This window comes from Pongo pygmaeus, chromosome 6 (genome assembly GCF_028885625.2).
Source record: "Pongo pygmaeus isolate AG05252 chromosome 6, NHGRI_mPonPyg2-v2.0_pri, whole genome shotgun sequence".
Classification (NCBI taxonomy): domain Eukaryota; kingdom Metazoa; phylum Chordata; class Mammalia; order Primates; family Hominidae; genus Pongo; species Pongo pygmaeus.
The window spans coordinates 54687272-54709553 of NC_072379.2; the positions used below are offsets into that span (position 1 = coordinate 54687272).

General features: G+C 38.6%; 1 protein-coding gene across 16 annotated transcripts in view; it reads left to right on the top strand.

Moving 5' to 3' along the window:
* The window catches only part of PDE1C (phosphodiesterase 1C), a 573061-nt gene that overhangs the window by 454155 nt on the left and 96624 nt on the right, over positions 1-22282 (top strand). For all 16 annotated transcript variants that reach the window (XM_054494175.2, XM_054494171.2, XM_054494172.1 and 13 more), the window contains 2 exons: positions 17934-18034; positions 20585-20713. In XM_054494175.2, coding sequence (XP_054350150.1) covers positions 17934-18034; positions 20585-20713 — 230 coding nt within the window. The remainder of the gene's footprint in view (positions 1-17933; positions 18035-20584; positions 20714-22282) is intronic.

Consider the following 22282-nt stretch of genomic DNA (forward strand, 5'->3'; position numbering starts at 1 on the left):
CTGTTGAAATCCTAACTTCCAATGTGATGGTATTAGGTAGTGGGACCTAGGGGAGGTGACCAGGTCATGAGCGTGGAGCTGTCGTGAATGGGATTAGTGCCTTTATAAAAATGAGTTCCCTTCCCTCTTCTGCCATGTGAGGACACAGTCATCTATAAATCCAGAAGCAGGCCCTCACCAGATGCCAAATCTACCAGCGCCTTGATCTTAAGCTTCCTAGCCTCCAGAACTGTGAGAAATAAATTTCTGTTGTTTATAAGTCACCTGGCCTATGGCATTCAGTATCTTAAGCTTCCTAGCCTCCAGAACTGTGAGAAATAAATTTCTGTTGTTTATAAGTCACCCAGCCTATAGCATTCAGTTACAGCTACCCAAATGGACTAAGATAATGGACAAATTAAGAGGGTATCAGTACTCTTGTAGAACTTAACATTGTGGTGTGAAGTTACAGATAGAAGAGACCAATGGGAAGCAATCAAGAAAATGTTATTAATACTCTGCAGAGAATTAAAATAGAGGACCTACCCAGGGAAAGCTGGGTGTTTTATTACATGGTCAGGAAAGGGCTCTCTCTGGAGATAGTATTTAAGCTGAGATAATTGTGTTTTTTGGCTTCAGCCATGCTAAGAGTGAAAGAAGAGTGTGACCACAGAGTTAGTGTAGGGTTTTAGTACAAGAGTCCTGTGAGAGAATAACTTTGCTACATTCAAGGAGCAGAAGTAAGGCAAGCCTGGTGGGAACTGCACATGATGGGGACAGTGGTGCATTTTGAGGCTGAGGAAGAAGCAGGCGCTAGATCAGGTCTGGCTTTACAGGCCACACTAATGAGTTCAGTTTTATCCTAAGTGCAGTCAGTAGGAAGCCGCTACAGGGTTTTAGACAGGGGAGTGATGTGACCTGATAAAGATTCAAAAAGGATTACTGTGGTGAATGGATTTTAAGGCAGCCTGCTAGGAAAATCCTGCAGAAGTCTAGTGAAGAGATGCTGATAGTTTGGACTAGGAAGGATGCTGCTGGGATGGAGAGAAGAAAATGCTGTTTCTGAGGCAGAGTTAAAAGGACTGCTGTGGTGAATAGGATTTGGAACATTAAAGAGGAGAATCAAGAATACATCTCAGATTCTTGGTTTGATAAACAGTTGACAAGAATGCCTGGTGGCAAACCAAGTTTTGGAGGAAAGGGGATCAAGAATTCTGATTTAGACATGTAGAGTTGGGAGGAGCCAAGATGGCCGAATAGGAACAGCTCCAGTCTACAGCTCCCAGCGCGAGCGACGCAGAAGACGGGTGATTTCTGCATTTCCATCTGAGGTACCGTGTTCATCTTACTAGGGAGTGCCAGACAGTGGGCGCAGGTCAGTGGGTGAGCGCACCGTGCGCCAGCCGAAGCAGGGGCGAGGCATTGCCTCACTCGGGAAGCGCAAGGGGTCAGCGAGTTCCCCTTCCAGGGGTGACAGACGGCACCTGGAAAATCGGGCCACTCCCACCCGAATACTGTGCTTTTCCGACGGGCTTAGGAAACGGTGCCCCAGGAGAGTATAGCCCGCACCTGGCTCAGAGGGTCCTACGCCCACGGAGTCTCGCTGATTGCTAGCACAGCAGTCTGAGATCAAACAGCAAGTCGGCAGCGAGGCTGGGGGAGGGGCGCCCGCCATTGCCCAGGCTCGCTTAGGTAAACAAAGCAGCCTGGAAGCTTGAACTGGGTGGAGCCCACCACAGCTCAAGGAGGCCTGCCTGCCTCTGTAGGCTCCACCTCTGGGGGCAGGACACAGACAAACAAAAAGACAACAGTAACCTCTGCAGACTTAAATGTCCCTGTCTGACAGCTGTGAGGAGAGCAGTGGTTCTCCCAGCACGCAGCTGGAGATCTGAGAACGGGCTGACTGCCTCCTCAAGTGGGTCCCTGACCCCTGACCCCCGAGCAGCCTAACTGGGAGGCACCCCCCAGCAGGGGCAGACTGACACCTCACACGGCCGGCCAGGTACTCCAACAGACCTGCAGCTGAGGGTCCTGTCTGTTAGAAGGAAAACTAACAGAAAGGACATCCACACCAAAAACCCATCTGTACATCACCATCATCAAAGACCAAAAGTAGATAAAACCACAAAGATGGGGAAAAAACAGAGCAGAAAAACTGGAAACTCTAAAAAGCAGAGTACCTCTCCTCCTCCAAAGGAACGCAGTTCCTCACCAGCAACGGAACAAAGCTGGACGGAGAATGACTTTGACGAGCTGAGAGAAGAAGGCTTCAGACGATCAAATTACTCCGAGCTACGGGAGGATATTCAAACCAAAGGCAAAGAAGTTGAAAACTTTGAAAAAAATTTAGAAGAATGTATAACTAGAATAACCAATACAGAGAAGTGCTTAAAGGAGCTGATGGAGCTGAAAACCAAGGCTTGAGAACTACGTGAAGAATGCAGAAGCCTCAGGAGCCGATGCGATCAAATGGAAGAAAGGGTATCAGCCCTGGAAGATGAAATGAATGAAATGAAGCGAGAAGGGAAGTTTAGAGAAAAAAGAATAAAAAGAAACGAGCAAAGCCTCCAAGAAATGTGGGACTATGTGAAAAGACCAAATCTACGTCTGATTGGTGTACCTGAAAGTGACGGGGAGAATGGAACCAAGTTGGAAAACACTCTGCAGGATATTATCCAGGAGAACTTCCCCAATCTAGCAAGGCAGGCCAACATTCAGATTCAGGAAATACAGAGAACGCCACAAAGATACTCCTCGAGAAGAGCAACTCCAAGACACATAATTGTCAGATTCACCAAAGTTGAAATGAGGGAAAAAATGTTAAGGGCAGCCAGAGAGAAAGGTCGGGTTACCATCAAAGGGAAGCCCATCAGACTAACAGCGGATCTCTCGGCAGAAACCCTACAAGCCAGAAGAGAGTGGGGGCCAATATTCAACATTCTTAAAGAAAAGAATTTTCAACCCAGAATTTCATATCCTGCCAAACTAAGCTTCATAAGTGAAGGAGAAATAAAATACTTTACAGACAAGCAAATGCTGAGAGATTTTGTCACCACCAGGCCTGCCCTAAAAGAGCTCCTGAAGGAAGCGCTAAACATGGAAAGGCACAACCGGTACCAGCCACTGCAAAATCATACCGAAATGTAAAGAACATCGAGACTAGGAAGAGACTGCATCAACTAACGAGAAAAATATCCAGCTAACATCATAATGACAGGATCAAATTCACACATAACAATATTAACTTTAAATGTAAATGGACTAAATGCTCCAATTAAAAGACACAGACTGGCAAACTGGATAAAGACTCAAGACCCATCAGTGTGCTGTATTCAGGAAACCCATCTCACGTGCAGAGACACACATAGGCTCAAAATAAAAGGATGGAGGAAGATCTACCAAGCAAATGGAAAACAAAAAAAGGCAGGGGTTGCAATCCTAGTCTCTGATAAAACAGACTTTAAACCAACAAAGATCAAAAGAGACAAAGAAGGCCATTACATAATGGTAAAGGGATTAATTCAACAAGAAGAGCTAACTATCCTAAATATATATGCACCCAATACAGGAGCACCCAGATTCATAAAGCAAGTCCTGAGTGACCTACAAAGAGACTTAGACTCCCACACATTAATAATGGGAGACTTTAACACCCCACTATCAACATTAGACAGATCAACGAGACAGAAAGTCAACAAGGATACCCAGGAATTGAACTCAGCTCTGCACCAAGCAGACCTAATAGACATCTACAGAACTCTCCACCCCAAATCAACAGAATATACATTTTTTTCAGCACCACACCACACCTATTCCAAAATTGACCATATACTTGGAAGTAAAGCTCTCCTCAATAAATGTAAAAGAACAGAAATTGTAACAAACTGTCTCTCAGATCACAGTGCAATCAAGCTAGAACTCAGGATTAAGAATCTCACTCAAAACCGCTCAACTACGTGGAAACTGAACAACCTGCTCCTGAATGACTACTGGGTACATAACGAAATGAAGGCAGAAATAAAGATGTTCTTTGAAACCAACGAGAACCAAGACACAACATACCAGAATCTCTGGGATGCATTCAAAGCAGTGTGTAGAGGGAAATTTATAGCACTAAATGCCCACAAGAGAAAGCAGGAAAGATCCAAAATTGACACCCTAACATCACAATTAAAAGAACTAGAAAAGCAAGAGCAAACACATTCAAAAGCTAGCAGAAGGCAAGAAATAACTAAAATCAGAGCAGAACTGAAGGAAATAGAGACACAAAAAACCCTTCAAAAAATAAATGAATCCAGGAGCTGGTTTTTTGAAAGGATCAACAAAATTGATAGACCGCTAGCAAGATTAATAAAGAAAAAAAGAGAGAAGAATCAAATAGATGCAATAAAAAATGATAAAGGGGATATCACCACTGATCCCACAGAAATACAAACTACCATCAGAGAATATTACAAACACCTCTATGCAAATAAACTAGAAAATCTAGAAGAAATGGATAAATTCCTCAACACATACACCCTCCCAAGACTAAACCAGGAAGAAGTTGAATCTCTGAATAGACCAATAACAGGAGCTGAAATTGTGGCAATAATCAATAGCTTACCAACCAAAAAAAGTCCAGGTCCAGATGGATTCACAGCCGAATTCTACCAGAGGTACAAGGAGGAGCTGGTACCATTCCTTCTGAAACTATTCCAATCAATAGAAAAAGAGGGAATCCTCCCTAACTCATTTTATGAGGCCAGCATCATCCTGATACCAAAGCCTGGCAGAGACACAACAAAAAAAGAGAATTTTAGACCAATATCCTTGATGAACATTGATGCAAAAATCCTCAATAAAATACTGGCAAATCGAATCCAGCAGCACATCAAAAAGCTTATCCACCATGATCAAGTGGGCTTCATCCCTGGGATGCAAGGCTGGTTCAATATACGCAAATCAATAAATGTAATCCAGCATATAAACAGAACGAAAGACAAAAACCACATGATTATCTCAATAGATGCAGAAAAGGCCTTTGACAAAATTCAACAACCCTTCATGCTAAAAACTCTCAATAAATTAGGAATTGATGGGACGTATCTCAAAATAATAAGAGCTAATTATGACAAACCCACAGCCAATATCATACTGAATGGGCAAAAACTGGAAGCATTCCCTTTGAAAACTGGCACAAGACAGGGATGCCCTCTCTCACCACTTCTATTCAACATAGTGTTGGAAGTTCTGGCCAGGGCAATTAGGCAGGAGAAGGAAATAAAGGGTATTCAATTAGGAAAAGAGGAAGTCAAATTGTCCCTGTTTGCAGATGACATGATTGTATATCTAGAAAACCCCATTGTCTCAGCCCAAAATCTCCTTAAGCTGATAAGCAACTTCAGCAAAGTCTCAGGATACAAAATCAATGTGCAAAAATCACAAGCATTCTTATACATCAATAACAGACAAACAGAGAGCCAAATCATGAGTGAACTACCATTCACAATTGCTTCAAAGAGAATAAAATACCTAGGAATCCAACTTACAAGGGATGTGAAAGACCTCTTCAACGAGAACTACAAACCACTGCTCAAGGAAATAAAAGAGGATACAAACAAATGGAAGAACATTCCATGCTCATGGGTAGGAAGAATCAATATCATGAAAATGGCCATCCTTCCCAAGGTAATTTACAGATTCAATGCCATCCCCATCAAACTACCAATGACTTTCTTCACAGAATTGGAAAAAACTACTTTAAAGTTCATATGGAACCAAAAAAGAGCCCGCATCGCCAAGTCAATCCTAAGCCAAAAGAACAAAGCTGGAGGCATCACACTACCTGACTTCAAACTATACTACAAGGCTACAGTAACCAAAACAGCATGGTACTGGTACCAAAACAGAGATATAGATCAATGGAACAGAACAGAGCCGTCAGAAATAATGCCACATATCTACAAGTATCTGATCTTTGACAAACCTGACAAAAACAAGAAATGGGGAAAGGATTCCCTATTTAATAAATGGTGCTGGGAAAACTGGCTAGCCATATGTAGAAAGCTGAAACTGGATCCCTTCCTTACACCTTATACAAAAATCAATTCAAGATGGATTAAAGACTTAAATGTTAGACCTAAAACCATAAAAACCCTAGAAGAAAACCTAGGCATTACCATTCAGGACATAGGCATGGGCAAGGACTTCATGTCTAAAACACCAAAAGCAATGGCAACAAAAGCCTAAATTGACAAATGGGATCTAATTAAACTCAAGAGCTTCTGCACAGCAAAAGAAACTACCATCAGAGTGAACAGGCAACCTACAAAATGGGAGAAAATTTTCGCAACCTACTCATCTGACAAAGGGCTAATATCCAGAATCTACAATGAACTCCAACAAATTTACAAGAAAAAAACAAACAACCCCATCAAAAAGTGGGCAAAGGACATGAACAGACACTTCTCAAAAGAAGACATTGATGCAGCCAAAAAACACATGAAAAAATGCTCACCATCACTGGCTATCAGAGAAATGCAAATCAAAACCACAATGAGATACCATCTCACACCAGTTAGAATGGCAATCATTAAAAAGTCAGGAAACAACAGGTGCTGGAGAGGATGTGGAGAAATAGGAACACTTTTACACTGTTGGTGGGACTGTAAACTAGTTCAACCCTTGTGGAAGTCAGTGTGGCGATTCCTCAGGGATCTAGAACTAGAAATTCCATTTGACCCAGCCATCCCATTACTGGGTATATACCCAAAGGACTATAAATCATGCTGCTATAAAAACACATGCACACGTATGTTTATTGCGGCATTATTCACAATAGCAAAGACTTGGAACCAACCCAAATGTCCAACAATGATAGACTGGATTAAGAAAATGTGGCACATATACACCATGGAATACTATGCAGCCATAAAAAATGATGAGTTCATGTCCTTTGTAGGGACATGGATGAAATTGGAAATCATCATTCTCAGTAAACTATCGCAAGAACAAAAAACCAAACACCGCATATTCTCGCTCATAGGTGGGAATTGAACAATGAGAACACATGGACACAGGAAGGGGAACATCACACTCTGGGGACTGTTGTGGGGTGGGGGGAGGGGGGAGGGATAGCATTGGGAGATATACCTAATGCTAGATGACGAGTTGGTGGGTGCAGCGCACCAGCATGGCACATGTATACATATGTAACTTACCTGCACATTGTGCACATGTACCATAAAACCTAAAGTATAATAATAATAATAATAATAATAAAAGAAAAAAAAAAAAAAAAAAAAGACATGTAGAGTTGAAGATCCCTAGTAGACATCCATTTACAGAGGCCAAGCAGAAAGAAAAAGGGTGCTAGAGTTCCAGGGGAGATCAGGGATAAACATGTGGATTAGGCAGTCTTGGGCATATCAATAGTATAAGAAGACATGGAACTAGATGAGATTATCTAAAGAGAGAGTGAATAGATAGTTAGAAGGGGCTCTGAAGTGAGTCCTGGAACACTCCAAAGATCAAAACGAAGGCAAAGAATTAGAGCCAACAATAGAAACTAAAAAAGAGTGGCCAGTGACATGGGGTATAAACCAAGGGAGTTTGGGGCCATGGAAGCCGTGGAAAGAGAATGCTTCAAGAAGAGAGTGGTGCATTGCATGGGACATGCCAGTGGTCAAGTAAGATAAGGACAGAGAAATGACCATTCACTCTGGCAACATGGAAGCCATTGTTGACCTTGACATGAGTCGTCTCAGTGGTTTGGTGAGAATGGAACACTGACTAGAGTATAATGAAGAAAAAAATTGCAGGTGAGAACATGAAGACATGACTATAGACAACTTTATAGGGAAAATCACCCCGTTTAAAAAATGTTTTGGCTACAGTTATTTATTTAGAAAAAACAGAATGCTTTCATTCTACTTCGAGTTTCGAGTCATTCACCCCCCAAAAATCTGACAAATGAATTAAAGATGTAAATACAAAAGTAAAAATTTGATCATATTAAAAGAAAAAATGAGAATATGTTTATAGCCTTGAAAAAAGACATTCTTTTTAAAATTAAGCTTTTAAACACAAGAGTTATACAACAAAATATTGATTAATTTGAATACATTAAAGTTAAAAACTTTTGTAGGATAAAAAGCATCATAAACAAATTAATGAAGTAAGCATTTGGAGCAAATACATAGAGAAAACAGATTAAGATCCAGATTGTACAAATGAATCAGGAAAATGACAGAAATTCAGTCAAACAATATGAACAGGCAATTAACAGAAAAGGTAATACATAACCAATAAAAGAAATATGAAAAGATGCACCATTCATTAGTATCCAAGGATATATAAACTTATACAATTTTAATCCATTATATACATATGGATAAAAATGTTGAAAGTTTGATAATATTAACTATTGGTTAGGATGTAAAGTAGGGTTTCTCAACCTCAGCACTATTGACGTTTGGGGCCAGATAATTCTTTGTCGCTTTTCTATGCATTGTAGTGTAGCAGTATGCCTGACCTGTAGTCACGAGATGCCAGTAGCACTACTCCCCACTCCAGTTATGACAACCAATAATGTCTCCAGACCTTGCCAAATAAACCACTGGTTGGAGGGGCAATTGTCCCAGGTTGCGAACCACTGATTGAGAAGAAATTATATTCTCATATACTGCTCATCTGAGGGTAAATTGGTATAGTCATATAAGAAAACAATTTTGCAGTGGTTGTTATAAGGAAAAATATGTATACCAATGCTCCAGCACTTCCAAGTGTACCCAGGGAGGCCTATACAATCAGATTCATTGTAGCAATGTTGGCCATAGTGAACAATTACAGAGTATATACCTATCAATAGGGAGTTAGAACTCTGGAATACCATAGATTTCTATGACTAAAATTCAAGATGTATTATTAAGTTTAAAAAGTTGTAGAAAAATATGTTCTACATGATGTATATTATTAAACATAGCACATATATATACACATAGATATATATGAAAGTATATTGAAAAACATCTAAAAAGATAAACAGTAAATTGAAGATAGTGGTTACCTCTGGGGAGATTCTCATCCTGGAGTAATGGCCAAAGGGAACTTTATATCTGTATTGTTTGAAGTTTTTGTTTGTTAACACTAGTGGGTCATCCCAGTAGTGAGATCATCTTATGGACCCTTATTGGGTCATCCTATCACTTAAACAGTTAAAAATTGTTTAAATTTTATTTGTAAAATTACTTATCTATGAGACCATTACTTAGGTAAAGTGAGCTGTGAACATTTTAGGGTATTGGACATAACATTACAGGATAATGTAACATTATATTATATCATATATCCTATAATATAATATAACTTTATATTGTTTATATTATTAAAGTTATAGGATATATAATATATTCTATATTATAATATAGGATATTGTACCATTACTGTACATTGTACATTATTGTACCATTGGCTATATATATAGCCAATATCCTATTTATTGAAACAAATAGGATAAATAAGTCTATAATACTGGGATTTATTGAAACAAACAGGATAAATAAGTCTCTAATACTGTGATCCTGAATCTCTCTCTCTCTCTCTATATATATATATAGACTATATATAGTCAATAAATCATAAATATATATAGTCAATAGTCAATATACATATAGTCTATATATATATAGTATATATGTATATATATATATAGTCAATAAATCATATATTATGATAGTTTCCCTAGGTCATTATATATTTATTATAAGAAAATCTTAATAGTTCATTATTGGGTTATTCTACCACTTAAACAGTTAAAATTTTTTTCACTACTGTAAATGATACTCTGGTTGGCCTCTTTGCATAGCAATATTTTCCCACTGAAGTTTCATATGTGTGTGTTTGTTTTTACTTTTTATTGTTAATACTAGTAAATTAAACATTTTCCTTATGTATTAGCCACTTTTATTTTCTTTGGTTATGACATCTCCATTCCTGAGAACTTAATATTTTGCTGAGAAAATGTTTGAATTTCTCAATATTCTTAATAAAAATGCTTACCTAATGCCTAGCATGCAGTAGAATATTAGTAAATGATAGTTATTATTATTACTAAACATAAGTAATCATGACTAACAACACTTGTCATATATGTAAAATATTTCAAAACCTGTGGTTGCCTTTTAATTATATGACCTTATATATAGACTTTCTTAAAAATAACATAAGGTAACATATTAGTGGGAGAATGCATCTTCTTCACTCCTAAGGGTTTCATTCATTTGGAGTATTTTCCTTAGAGTAGGCTATATTTTGCTACAGGATCAAACAATCCCCAAATCTCAATGGTTTAGAAATAATATCTGCTTTTTTTCACTTCCCATAACAGTGAGTTAAAGAATCTGCCTGTGTCATTCTCACTCCAAGGGCCTAGGTTTTCTAAACAGCCACCCTCCTGAGTGTTGTCAGGCATTATGGTAGAGAGAAAGGGGCTCTGGCCTTCCTATATCTGTATTTAAATTCTATGGCTCAGAAACTCTGCTCTTCACTTCTGCTCACAACTCACTGGCCAAAATGACTCACACAGTCCCTCCCAACCATAAAGGGGCAAGAAAGTCTAATCCTACTATGTGCTTGGAAAGAAGAAAGCCAAACACTCTCTGTTATTTATTTATTTCTCCCTGTCTGTTTTCTCTTCTGTCTGCTTCTGGCACTTCTCTTAGACCTTCTGAATCCATCTTCATACCTCTTAGCTTCTCCCATGTTTTCCCATCTTTCAGTATTTTAATGATACCTCCTGGAGATGTCCTCAACTCTTTCTTCCACATTATCAGTTTGGCCTTCCAATATGTCCTTCTAGCTATTCAACCTGTTTATTTAATATTTTTAGTTAGCAATATTTTTAATTTCAGGAACTCCTCTTTTTTTGCCCTTTGAATATGCTATTGCCTTAGCAAACTTACATATTTATGAATGTACCTACATGTTTTGAAAACTTCTTTTAAAAGTCTTTTTAAAAATAGAATTATCTCTTTTAACTCATGGGGAGTATGCTATTTGTTTATGAGAATCTTCTTACGCTATTGGCTTTTTTCCCTCAAAATGTCTAGTGAAGTTTGGTTGTTGGAACATATTTGTAAGTGAATGTCCAGGTGGGTTAGATGGGTCAGGGGTGTGGGTGTCCTCTGTATTTGTGTGGTCTGTCGAAAGAGACTTCTAGGGAGGGCATGGCAGCTCTTCAGCAACAGCCTTCTCAGTGTCCTTCCCACCTCTTTGACTGTAGCTCTTGTCCTTATGCTTGTAAAATTGCTGATGTACCTTTGCAAATCCAGGTAAGAAGATAAGGCAGAATAGAAAGCACAAAAGTTGGAAACCAAATAAATCTGCCCACTTTTAAAGAGCTATCCAGAAATCCAAACGAGCAACTTTCACTTCTGTTTTATTGGCCAGAACTGTGTCTCATGGCCACTGCAGTATATAGGGAAGTCTGACACACTGCCATCTCAAACGAAATCAGAGACATTGTTAGTAAGGAAAAAAAGGACAGTTGGGCAATCAAAAGTGATTCCCATTACAAGTAATATTATTCTTATTTTAAAGAAGATAAATCTCTAATTCATAGAAATTAAAATTATTCTATTATAAAGTAGCTGTATGGGCTAAATTGTATTTATCATCGATTCATATATTGACGTCCTAGTCCCCAGGACCTCGGAATGGGACTGTATTTGGAGAGATGGCCTTTGAAGAGGTATTAAGGTAAAATGAAGTCGTATGGATGGGCTCTAATCCATTATGATTGGTGTTCTTAGAGAAAGAGGAGATTAGAACACAGACATACACTTGCAGGGAGAAGAGCCCATTGTGAGGATACAGAGAGAATATAGCTATCTGCAAGGCAAGGAGAGAGGTCTCAGGAGAAAACAGTCCTGCTGACACCTTGATTTTGGACTTTTCTCCTCCAGAAATGTGAGAAAGTAAATTTCTGTTGTTTAAGCCACCCAGCCCGTGTTATTTTGTTATGGCAGCCTGAGCAACTGAGTACAGTACGGGAGCCAGAATTTGGTCCCAGCTCTGACTTCAGAGGCCATGCATTTAAATATTAGGCATGCTTCTACAATATGCCTTTGGAAAAAAAAAAAAAAAAAAAGCCTCTTATGTTCTTACACCTCAGTATCCTCATGTGCACTTACTTCCAGGTATTGTGATGAGGATGAAAATTGATGGAAAAATGCACTTTGAACTCATCTATTCAACATACCTATTATGCAGAGTATACTCTGGGGACATAAAAGTGAATCATGCACAGCTTCTTCAGCTCTCACCAAAAACACCCAGCATTTATGCCAATACAAGTTATCATTAACATAAATCTTGTATCATAGCAGTGATCATGATTTACTGCATGCTTTCTTAAATGAGCTCATTTTTCATTTGCCGTTGAATTTCCATGATCAATTCAGGCCATATTTAGAATGATTCTTAAATATAGAAACTATTTCCTACCTACTCTCTCTTTGAAATGCAGCTCAAAACAAACTTCTTTCATTGTGAGCTTACAAAAACAGTGGGGAGCATTCTGATGAATGGAGAACACACTGTTACTCTAACCTTTCATTACAAACCAAGAGGGAGAAAACGCTTTAAATCATTTCAGTGTTATAAATTGTAAGACACGTAGAGAATCAAAACAACCCATTGATAAAGTGGTGTCTGGGCTTCAACATCAACAGTAATACTTTGTAAATGTAAAACATTGTAATCTGTTTGTATTACTCATTATTGTTTAACTTAAGTGCCTAGAAGATACTTGGATCCTTTCAGAATTATTTTGCTCATTTCCAAGAGAAAATCCTTAGACAGAAATAAATTGAAGAGCTATCTATTGATTGAATAGATGTTCATTAGACTCTAAGCTCTAGTGTACTTTTGATTTAGGTGAAAAGATTTCAAACTCCAAAACTATCCCTTGGCCATTTTCCTTGCTTTTGTCAAGCAAGATGCCAGTAATTTTCCCTTTGTCTTTTTTTTTTTTTTTTTTTTTTTACAGAAAGGAGAAGCTGTGTATCTTGTTTTTATTTATTTATTTATTTATTTTTGGTCGTTTATGACATTACCATCATTAATACAGGAAAGACTAAGGATATCAAAATTACATTTTGTTTTAAGAGTGCCAAATAATTTTATTAGGGGTTGTAATTGGTAGACATTTGGCTCCTGCGACCTTTGTTCTCTGGTGTCACATGTGTTTATTAATATGTTACATTGGATTATAAAAGGGATTTTGCAGATGCAATTAAGGTTAACAATCAGAAGAACTTAAATAGGGAGATTAGCCTGGATTTTCCAGGTGGGCCCAATGTAATCACACAAGTTCATCAAAGTCAAGGAGATACGGCCAAAGTCAGAGGTTTGAAGTGTGAGAAGGACCCAACAGTCATTGCCAGCTTGAAGGTGAAGAGGGAAACTGTGGAAAATGTTAGAAGGAAATGAATTCTGCCAATGCCCTGAATACTCTTGGGAGCAGATTTTCCCCCCAGAGCCGCCAGAAAGGAAACCTTTCCAAACCTTGATGTCAGCCTTGGGATACCCTGACCAGAGAACCCATCCACACCGGGCTGGGCTTCTGACTGGCAGAACTGCCTGCCAATAAACGGAAGTGTTTTGTTTCGTTTTTTTTTTTTAGACAGAGGGAGTCTCGCTCTGTCACCCAGGCTGGAGTGCAGTGGTGCGATCTCAGCTCACTGCAACCTCCGCCTCCTGGGTTCAAGTGATTCTTCTGCCTCAGCCTCCTGAGTAGCTGGGATTACAGGCGCCCGCCAGCACATCCAGCTGATTTTTGTATTTTTAGTAGAGACGGGGTTTCACCATGTTGGCCAGTCTGGTCTCGAACTCCTGACCTCAGGTGATCCACCCGCCTTGGCCTCCCAAAGTGCTGGGATTATAAGCGTGAGCCACCGTGCCAGGCCCGGAAGTGTTCTTTAAGCCTCCACGACTGAGCATTTGTTAAGGTAGAATGGAAAACTAACAGATTACTAAAGAAACTCTATCATTCACATAGAAAAGTCACAACTTGCTAGTAGTATCTCCTCTAACAATGAGAAATTGGCCATGTCCTTTCCCTTCAGGTTTCCTCTGCTCTGTTGTACTCCACGTCTCCTCATCTGCCCCTGTATGCAGGAACAAGTGGCTTGCTTTCTTGAGTCATACACAGCAAAACTCAAGGTCCCCTATTACCAGTTGTCAAAGCATCCTTTCAAATGAACTAGTTGTGACACTCATATTTTGTAGATAGGAAAATACTGATAGCATCTGTGACTTGTACCTTGCCACCAGTTGGTAATTCTGGAATAAAATACCAGTGGGACTTTAATTTCTGACTTCTTATGGGTTGACACAAAACCTTCTGGGTTCACAGTAGTTAATTTGGATGAGGCAAGGAAATCTGAGGTATATTAAAATAGGAAGCTCAATTTCCTCCAAAATAGCTTCTCCCACTTTCTCTGTTTCTGTTAATGATGCTATCTAATATCACCTGAGGGGTTTATTAGCCACTCAGTGAGTCTAGGAGTGTTGAGGTCATCTAACGTATTGTTCTTGACTGCAGCCTCATCTGGTCCTTCCACCACTTCCAAAATTCAGATAATTGCTAAGTCATACGGCTTCTACCTCCACACTGTCTGTACATCCTATATGAACTTTTCAATCTAAAAATACTTTTAGCCAGGCACAGTGGCTCACGCCTATAATCCCAGAATTTTGGGAGGCCCAGATGGGCAGATTGCTTGAGCTCAGAAGTTAGAGACCAGCCTGGGTAACATGGTGAGACTCCCATCTCTACTAAAAATACCAAAAAAAATAAATAAATACAATAGCTGGGCATGGCAGTGGGTGCCTATGGTCCCAGCCCTTACTTGAGAGGCTGAGGTGGGAGGGTTGCTTGAGCCCTGGGGGCAGAGGTTGCAGTGAGCCAAGATTGCACCACTATACTCCAGCCCAGGCAACAGAGTGAGACCCTGTTTTTAAAAAAACAAAACAAAAACAAAAAAACCCCTGCTTTTATATCTCCCTTCTCTCCTCCTGTCCAAATATCCTTCCTGAAGTGGGGAGCTGATGGCATGACTCGCTTGCATGTGAACTTCACTGCCTGCTGAATCTGGTTTACATTCCTCACTCACTGTGTTTTCTAATGCCTGACCTCATAGGGCCTCAATCAGCCTTCACTCCTGCTCCAGTCAAGGGCATCATTTTCTTAACTGAGGTGAACATGCTTTTGCTGCTGGGACTTGCTCATTTAGTTCATTCTTCTGAAAATGCCCACCTTAATTTCTTTCTCTGTCAAATTTTCAAGGCCCATCTTAAACATCTCTCCTCTGTGAAACTGTTTCTCCCAGATAGCACTTTTCTTTCTTCTTATCCCCAAAGCAGCATAACTGATTCTAAGCATGCATGGTGTTTGTTGAAAAACTAAGGTGTTAAAATGAGTTTTAAAGACAATGGTTTTGTTTTTTATTGTTGTTGTTGTTGAATGCCTGTTTAATCATTCATTGTTTTTGGTTTAATAGAAGTAGGTTATACCTAAGATAGGATTTTGTTCAATTATTTGGGTAAGGAGGGAAGCATCACTGATGGTTGTAATGTGAGAACTGTAATTATACTGTTATTTAGATGCTTTCTGCTGCCTGGGCTGATGTTCTGTGACTAGGATCCATTTAGATGTTACACTGTCTCCCATTCATAATCTTATTTTAAAATGTGAAATTAACTTTACATGACCTTAGAATAAGAGATATATGTCGGAGAGGAGGTAGAGGGTACCAGGGACAGATGGGTGGGGACAAAATATTGGGGAAGAAAAGAAAGACAATGCCAAAATGGAAAAAAAAAAACTACATATGTAATATATGTATGGATAATATCAAGAAAAATGTGCAATATAAATTTATGCCTATATAATTTTATGCAAAATTGAATAAACACATGAACAATGATCCAAAGTAAATACAATGTAAGGTTATGAGTGAGAATTCTGCAGGCGTGGTGTGTGACTTGTCACATGACTGGCTGTGTAACCTTGAGTGAGTCCTGCACCTACCCCTGGCTTGTTTCCTTATCTGTCAAGTGGGGATAACAACAGTACCTATGATTACAGAGCTGTGAGAGTTACATAAGTTTCTATATAAAAGCACCTAGCATAGTGCCTGCCACATGGTGGGCCCCCCGGGACAATGAAGAGGCTGATGAGGAGGTTCTTTGCTGCCTTTACAAGGGGTTTTGCAGCTTTGATTTTTCTTGCAATCTTTCCTTATCTTGCCCATTTTTTTTCATCTCATTTTGTTGATTTTCATCTTAGTCTGTTTTCTCTTTGACTTTCCATTCCATGTACCTCAGTTTGTGTTTTTGAGGTATATTACTGAAGATGCCAGAAAGCTTCCTGACATTTCCTGCTGGATTCTGTTAGGAATCATTTTCAAAGTATAGTGGTTTCTTTTTTCATGAGTTATGTTTATGCTCACTCTGAAGTATTTTTCATAAGTTCTATGTCATTTGTTTATTTTCCCCTTACCAATTTTTAAAGAAGGCAATAATTCTCCAAAATTAGTAGTTAATTGAAAAATATGGCTTAAGTGGGAAATTAGAAACACTTAAATGTTCATTTTAACTCATTTAGCATTAACTTAAATCATATAAATCTATTTTATGCACTAATCTTTAATTCAGACCACAGGTCTTTTATGAGTTCACCAATTTGGATACTCACATTTGTCTTACATCAACCCTGCCCCTATCTAAGATTTCTAGTCTCATTAAAGTTAAGTGGGAACTTAAAGATGTGCATGAAGCAAACTGAGTGTAGAAGCTCTCTAACTTTTCTATAAATGTTTTCCGCTCTTTCACAGTTGTCACACATATTTTGACAGCAGTTCTTTTAGTGACTGTCCAAAGTATTAAACTTAGGTTCTACAGAAATAACAACTCCAATTTTGTGTCCATATTTTATTGGTTTGTGTCATATTTAATTACATAATTATAATAACAAATGTAATTTATTAAAATGCGGTTTAGAATAAACCATACTGAATCATGTAAGCATGAATTTAACTAGTAGCAAAAGTGAGCAAAGGATATGAGAAGGTGGCCTGAGTCAGGCATATTGTGTCGTGTGGGCATGGGGCAGGATGGTTTACAGAAGCGATAGGAAGTAAATCCACAGAGTCCATTAAATGGAAGTCAGTTAAGGAAGCTTGAAACACAGCAGTAGTTTTCAAACTCTAGTGTGCATCAGAACTATCTAGATGACTTGGTAAAGCACAGATTGCTGGGCCACAACCTAGAGTTTCTGATCCAGTGGGATTGGGGTGGGGCTGAAGAATTTGCCAGCATTTCTAACAAGCTCTCAGCTGACACCATCTGCATGTCCAAGGAACACATTTTGTGAACCACTGACCCACAGCCAATGTTGATGGTGTGGATGGGGAGAAGTCCTTTCAAACATCATCAGCATGCATAGAGCAGAAAGCCAAGTATTTTTCCATCTGTCTCTACCTGCTTCCTAGTGGATATCCTCCTATAATCAGACATTGGGTTTTCTATTACTCTTCATTCTTGGTATTGCATTCAAATTTCTAATTTTGTGTGTGTGTGTGTGTGTGTCTACCTAGGAACTTTATTTGGAAGTTGGGGGAGGATGCAATGAGGGCTTTTCAAGTCTTCAGGTTCATTCTCTTTGATTTCTTGAAAAAGATAAAACTACTAGTTAGCTTATTCAACCTTGCTGAACACATTGTTTTCAAATCACAAGTCTCCAAGTCTCTTCACAGGAAAATAACTTATTTCTGTCTCTCAGAAAACTTGTGTTTGGCAATAGCTTACCAGCTGCAGGGTAGAAAGGCAGCACTGTGGGTGTGTTGTCAGCAAGCTGAAGACTTTGAGAAAGAAACAGATTATCTGATTGCTCTGTAATCTCCTTTCAGAACTGGCTGACAGAGCTGGAGATCTTTGCTATAATCTTCTCAGCTGCCATCCACGACTACGAGCATACCGGAACCACCAACAATTTCCACATTCAGACTCGGTGAGGGTGTTTAAATGTTTGGAAGAGAGGCAAGAGGGGTCAGAGAGATAGTTTTAGAAATCAGAAAAGTGTTAGTCACCTTTCTTTTGCATAGGTTTCCTATTTTGAGTTTCTGAAACAATGAGCCTCTAAATGAGAGATCAGTCTGGTCAACTTCAATCAAGACTTAGAGTTTAAGAAGCCATATGCTCCCAATTCTCCTATTTTGTTCAGATCTCATATAGATATCCTTTTCTTCTCTAATTCTAATGTTCGCTATTTGTTTATGTATGTTCTGTTCTGTACATACTTTACCTGCTTCTAACAGGAAATGGGGCAGTTTACGTAAAGGGCCAGATGACACATAAAGGAAATGAATAAGGACAGTGAGGATTAGAGTGTTTTTGTTGACATTAACAACATTGACCAATCTTACCCTGTGATCTCTGGGATTCTGATGAGAACTCTTCTGATCCTCTCTGATTTCATATCTGCTCTGTTTAGTGCTTGCATCACTCCCTGGCACAGGGCCCCCGGAGTAAGGTTGTCTCCTGTAGGCTACCTTCACTGTGAGCAACCTGTGCATCCTTCCTAATGGACTGCACAGGTAAACAGAAACCTCCCGTCGGAGGCATTAAATATGGGTCCAAGTGCCCCACTTGGAACCTCCTGACCTGTAACGGATATTGTTAATTGATTTTGGTACTTTTTCTTACTAAACTGTGGGTTTATTCTGAGTCTTCCTCTCAGCACAGAATTCCAGGCAATAGCACCAGTCAATTGTCATTTCTACTTAGGATAAAACCTTCCTTGCCCTCTCCTAGCCTAAGAACTTGCCCTCTCTTAAGACAATGATGTGAAACTGGAGAGAATCTGACAGTAGAGTTAGTTCATTATCCTTGATATAGTAATCAAAAGGAGCTAGGGTATGGGGAAAGGTGGTAAGTCAAAGAGAAAGAATGTAGCAGGGAGGGATGAGAGTTTAACACCAAATAAATACTTGCTGATTTCACTTGAAAAAGCAGGTGCACACTCTAGATAGGTTTGTGTTCATTAAATCAATCTACATGTATTTAATGAACTCAACACTTGATTACAGTGTACACAAAAGAAGACAATATTGTCTGATCTCTGTTCAGAAAGAGAATTTTAATTGAATGGAAGCAGACAAAAGAACTTCAGCTACTTGCTTCAGTTCCACCTTCTTGCCTCCTCACTTAGTCTCAGCCGCAGAAAAGCAGCTTTTTGTGGTTGCGTTCCAAGGGAACAGAATTCCCTTTAATACAGGGAATTCCATAGAGTAGCACTGTTTAATGTATGTCTGTGGGTGGAACCTTTGCTCTGAGGACAGAGACCATGGTGAATAGCACCTGCCCAAGGAAGAGAGGTGGGTTGAACATATGTGGGTCTTGCCTGGAGACCAGGATCAAAACCAGTCCCAACACAGAGGAGAATGGCTTAATTACAAGAGTTGGAAAAGAGTGTCACAAAATATACATCAGTTGGTATCTAACTTACTCAACAGATGTAACAGCAGATCTTTCACCTCGGGATTTGAATGTTCTGCGTTATCTCCATAGGAGTGGGAAAATTCCAATGTGTTCAGTTAAGCTTGGTTTGGAATGAAATTTAAACATTGGCCCTGTTCAGCAGAACTTTATCCAAAGCATCTCAGCCTGTGTGATCCCTGTTCAGAAAACAAAGTCTGTGACCAGGCTCTTAATCCTTTGATGAATAAAATTTTAAGCCTAACAATTTCAAGGTATGATAGATACAGCCCAAAGTTTGGCCAATGGCAGGTGGAAGTTATCTTGGGGAAGCACTGGCCCAACTGTCAGAAGATCTTGCCTTCATCCCAGCCCTGCCACTTGGCCACCAAAGGGCTCTAACAAGTTTTTTTAAGTCTCTGAAACACAGCTTCCTTGGTGAGAAACAAATAATCTAAGCTTTCATTAAATTTAAGATCTTAAAATAGTATACAGTCCTGTGTTTAGTGACATTCAGCTATAGTATGGTCTTTGAGACAGGGACTAAAAACTGACATTATAATCTCTATATTCTTTATTCTCAATTTTCCACATGTGGCTTTTGCATGGAAAAATTTTAAGATCAAGCCACTATCAGAGGCAGCTTACAGATAGTACCCACCAGATGATATGTGTTCTGAAAATTACAACTAAAAATAAACCAGTGCATTCATTGAATAAAATAAAAATAAAAATAAATGTCATTCCAGAAAATATAAAGAAGTTTGACATGACCCATATTTTTAAAAAAACACCTTTGCCACTAATATAGGTAATTGAGATCTGGTTGTAAAACAGTTTTGAGAGAGTTCTCAGGCTGGATGTCACATATTTCCTGCCCACACATGTACTGATATAAAATACCGTACATTCATCTATTGATGATTTGTAGTGTTAGTTGAGCTTTTGGTTCACATAACTGGCATGGGGACAAAGATAATTTCTAAACATGGAAAAAAAGTGGTGGTGCGTTCTAGCCTGTTAGAATTACCCAAGTAAATCACAACTGTTCAACATTCTGAATTTTGCTTGGCTTTCTGTTCAGGTCTGATCCAGCTATTCTGTATAATGACAGATCTGTACTGGAGAATCACCATTTAAGTGCAGCTTATCGCCTTCTGCAAGATGACGAGGAAATGAATATTTTGATTAACCTCTCAAAGGATGACTGGAGGTAAGGATGAGAAAAGAGAGAGATTTGTAGGCCAGGGAAGGAACTATGAAGTTGGATGAAGTATGCTGTTTTTGAGAAAAGAACACCTTGCTTAAAATGTTGATTCATGTTGCTTTCTCTCTCTTTCTTTCTCTCACTCTCACCCTCTCTTTGTGTATGTATGTATGTCTTATTTCTCTTTTTTCTTTATACAGATATTCAAATATTTATAAATAAAGGCTATGGAATGTTATGATTAAGTTCCAACTACTTTATTTTGCCATCTTTACATTGCTTTTTATTGATGAATTGGGAAGTGAAACCAGTTTGAGTCAAATAATTCAATATTGTCCTAAAAATTCTCAAAGAAGAAAGTTTGAAAAATCACTTCTAACAGTGTTCAACTGAGGACACTTTGGATATATTTACTTTTTTTTTTAACCTTAGGAAACTTGTGTTACTTTTATCTGAATTCCTTAAATCTGAATTTTTCCTTTTATTTAATAACGTGTGTTTTTCACCCTATATTTGATTTGGACTTCTTATCAATCTTTTGACATTTTCTAAGGAAATTATTTGACACTTAAACAAATTATGTACACTTAATTCTGTTGCATGAATGACATACATTGTATGTTTAGATTTAGGCACATACCTGTGTTTTGAATATGGACTCAGTCACTTACTAGCTGTATGGCATTCGGGAAGTGACTCAATATCTTTAAATCTTTAAAATTTTAATTTCTTGAAAACAGTAACATTTATTCTGCGGTTGGGATAGATTATGATAAACGACATAATCATTTTAAAATGCTTAGCACACTTTGTGTCATATATAGCAAGCCAATAAATCACTGTAGCTATAAATATAGGTTAAGGTACTTCAAACCCTGCAGGCAGAGATCATCTAAATCCTTACAATACTCTGAATCCATTGTGACTCAAATAGTCCTTATATTTTAATTAAATAATCAGCTATTTATTGGGTATTTGTGTGCTCACCATCTTTCAAGGATTTAGAGAAATAAACCGTACTGAACAATAAATCTGAGAGGCTGATTTTTATTAAGAGTGGCTAAGAGTTTCCATGTAGCTTTAGTTTATTAAAATATATGGGAATATTTGACTTAAATTTTATTGGAATATGCTAGACTGAGCCAGCATCTGAAAAATGCAGAGCAATTCAATTAATCATTGCACCACTTCAGGAAAAAAGGAACCCTCTATCCAATTTTACTATTGGTAAAAGTTGTAATAAAAGGTTTGATTGCAAAAATTTTCCCCCACTATGTAGGTTGCCCATTCACTCTGATGATAGTTTCTTTTGCTGTGCAGAAGCTCTTTAGTTTAATTACATCCCATTTGTCAATTTTGGCTTTTGTTGCCATTGCTTTTGGTGTTTTAGTCAAGAAGTCTTTGCCCATGCCTATATCCTGAATGCTATTGCCTAGGTTTTCTTCTAGGGTTTTTATGGTTTTCGGTCTTACTTTAAGTCTTTAATCCATCTTGAGTTAATTTTCGTATAAGGTGTAAGAAAGGGGTCCAGTTTCAGTTTTTTCATATGGCTAGCCAGTTTTCCCAACACCATTT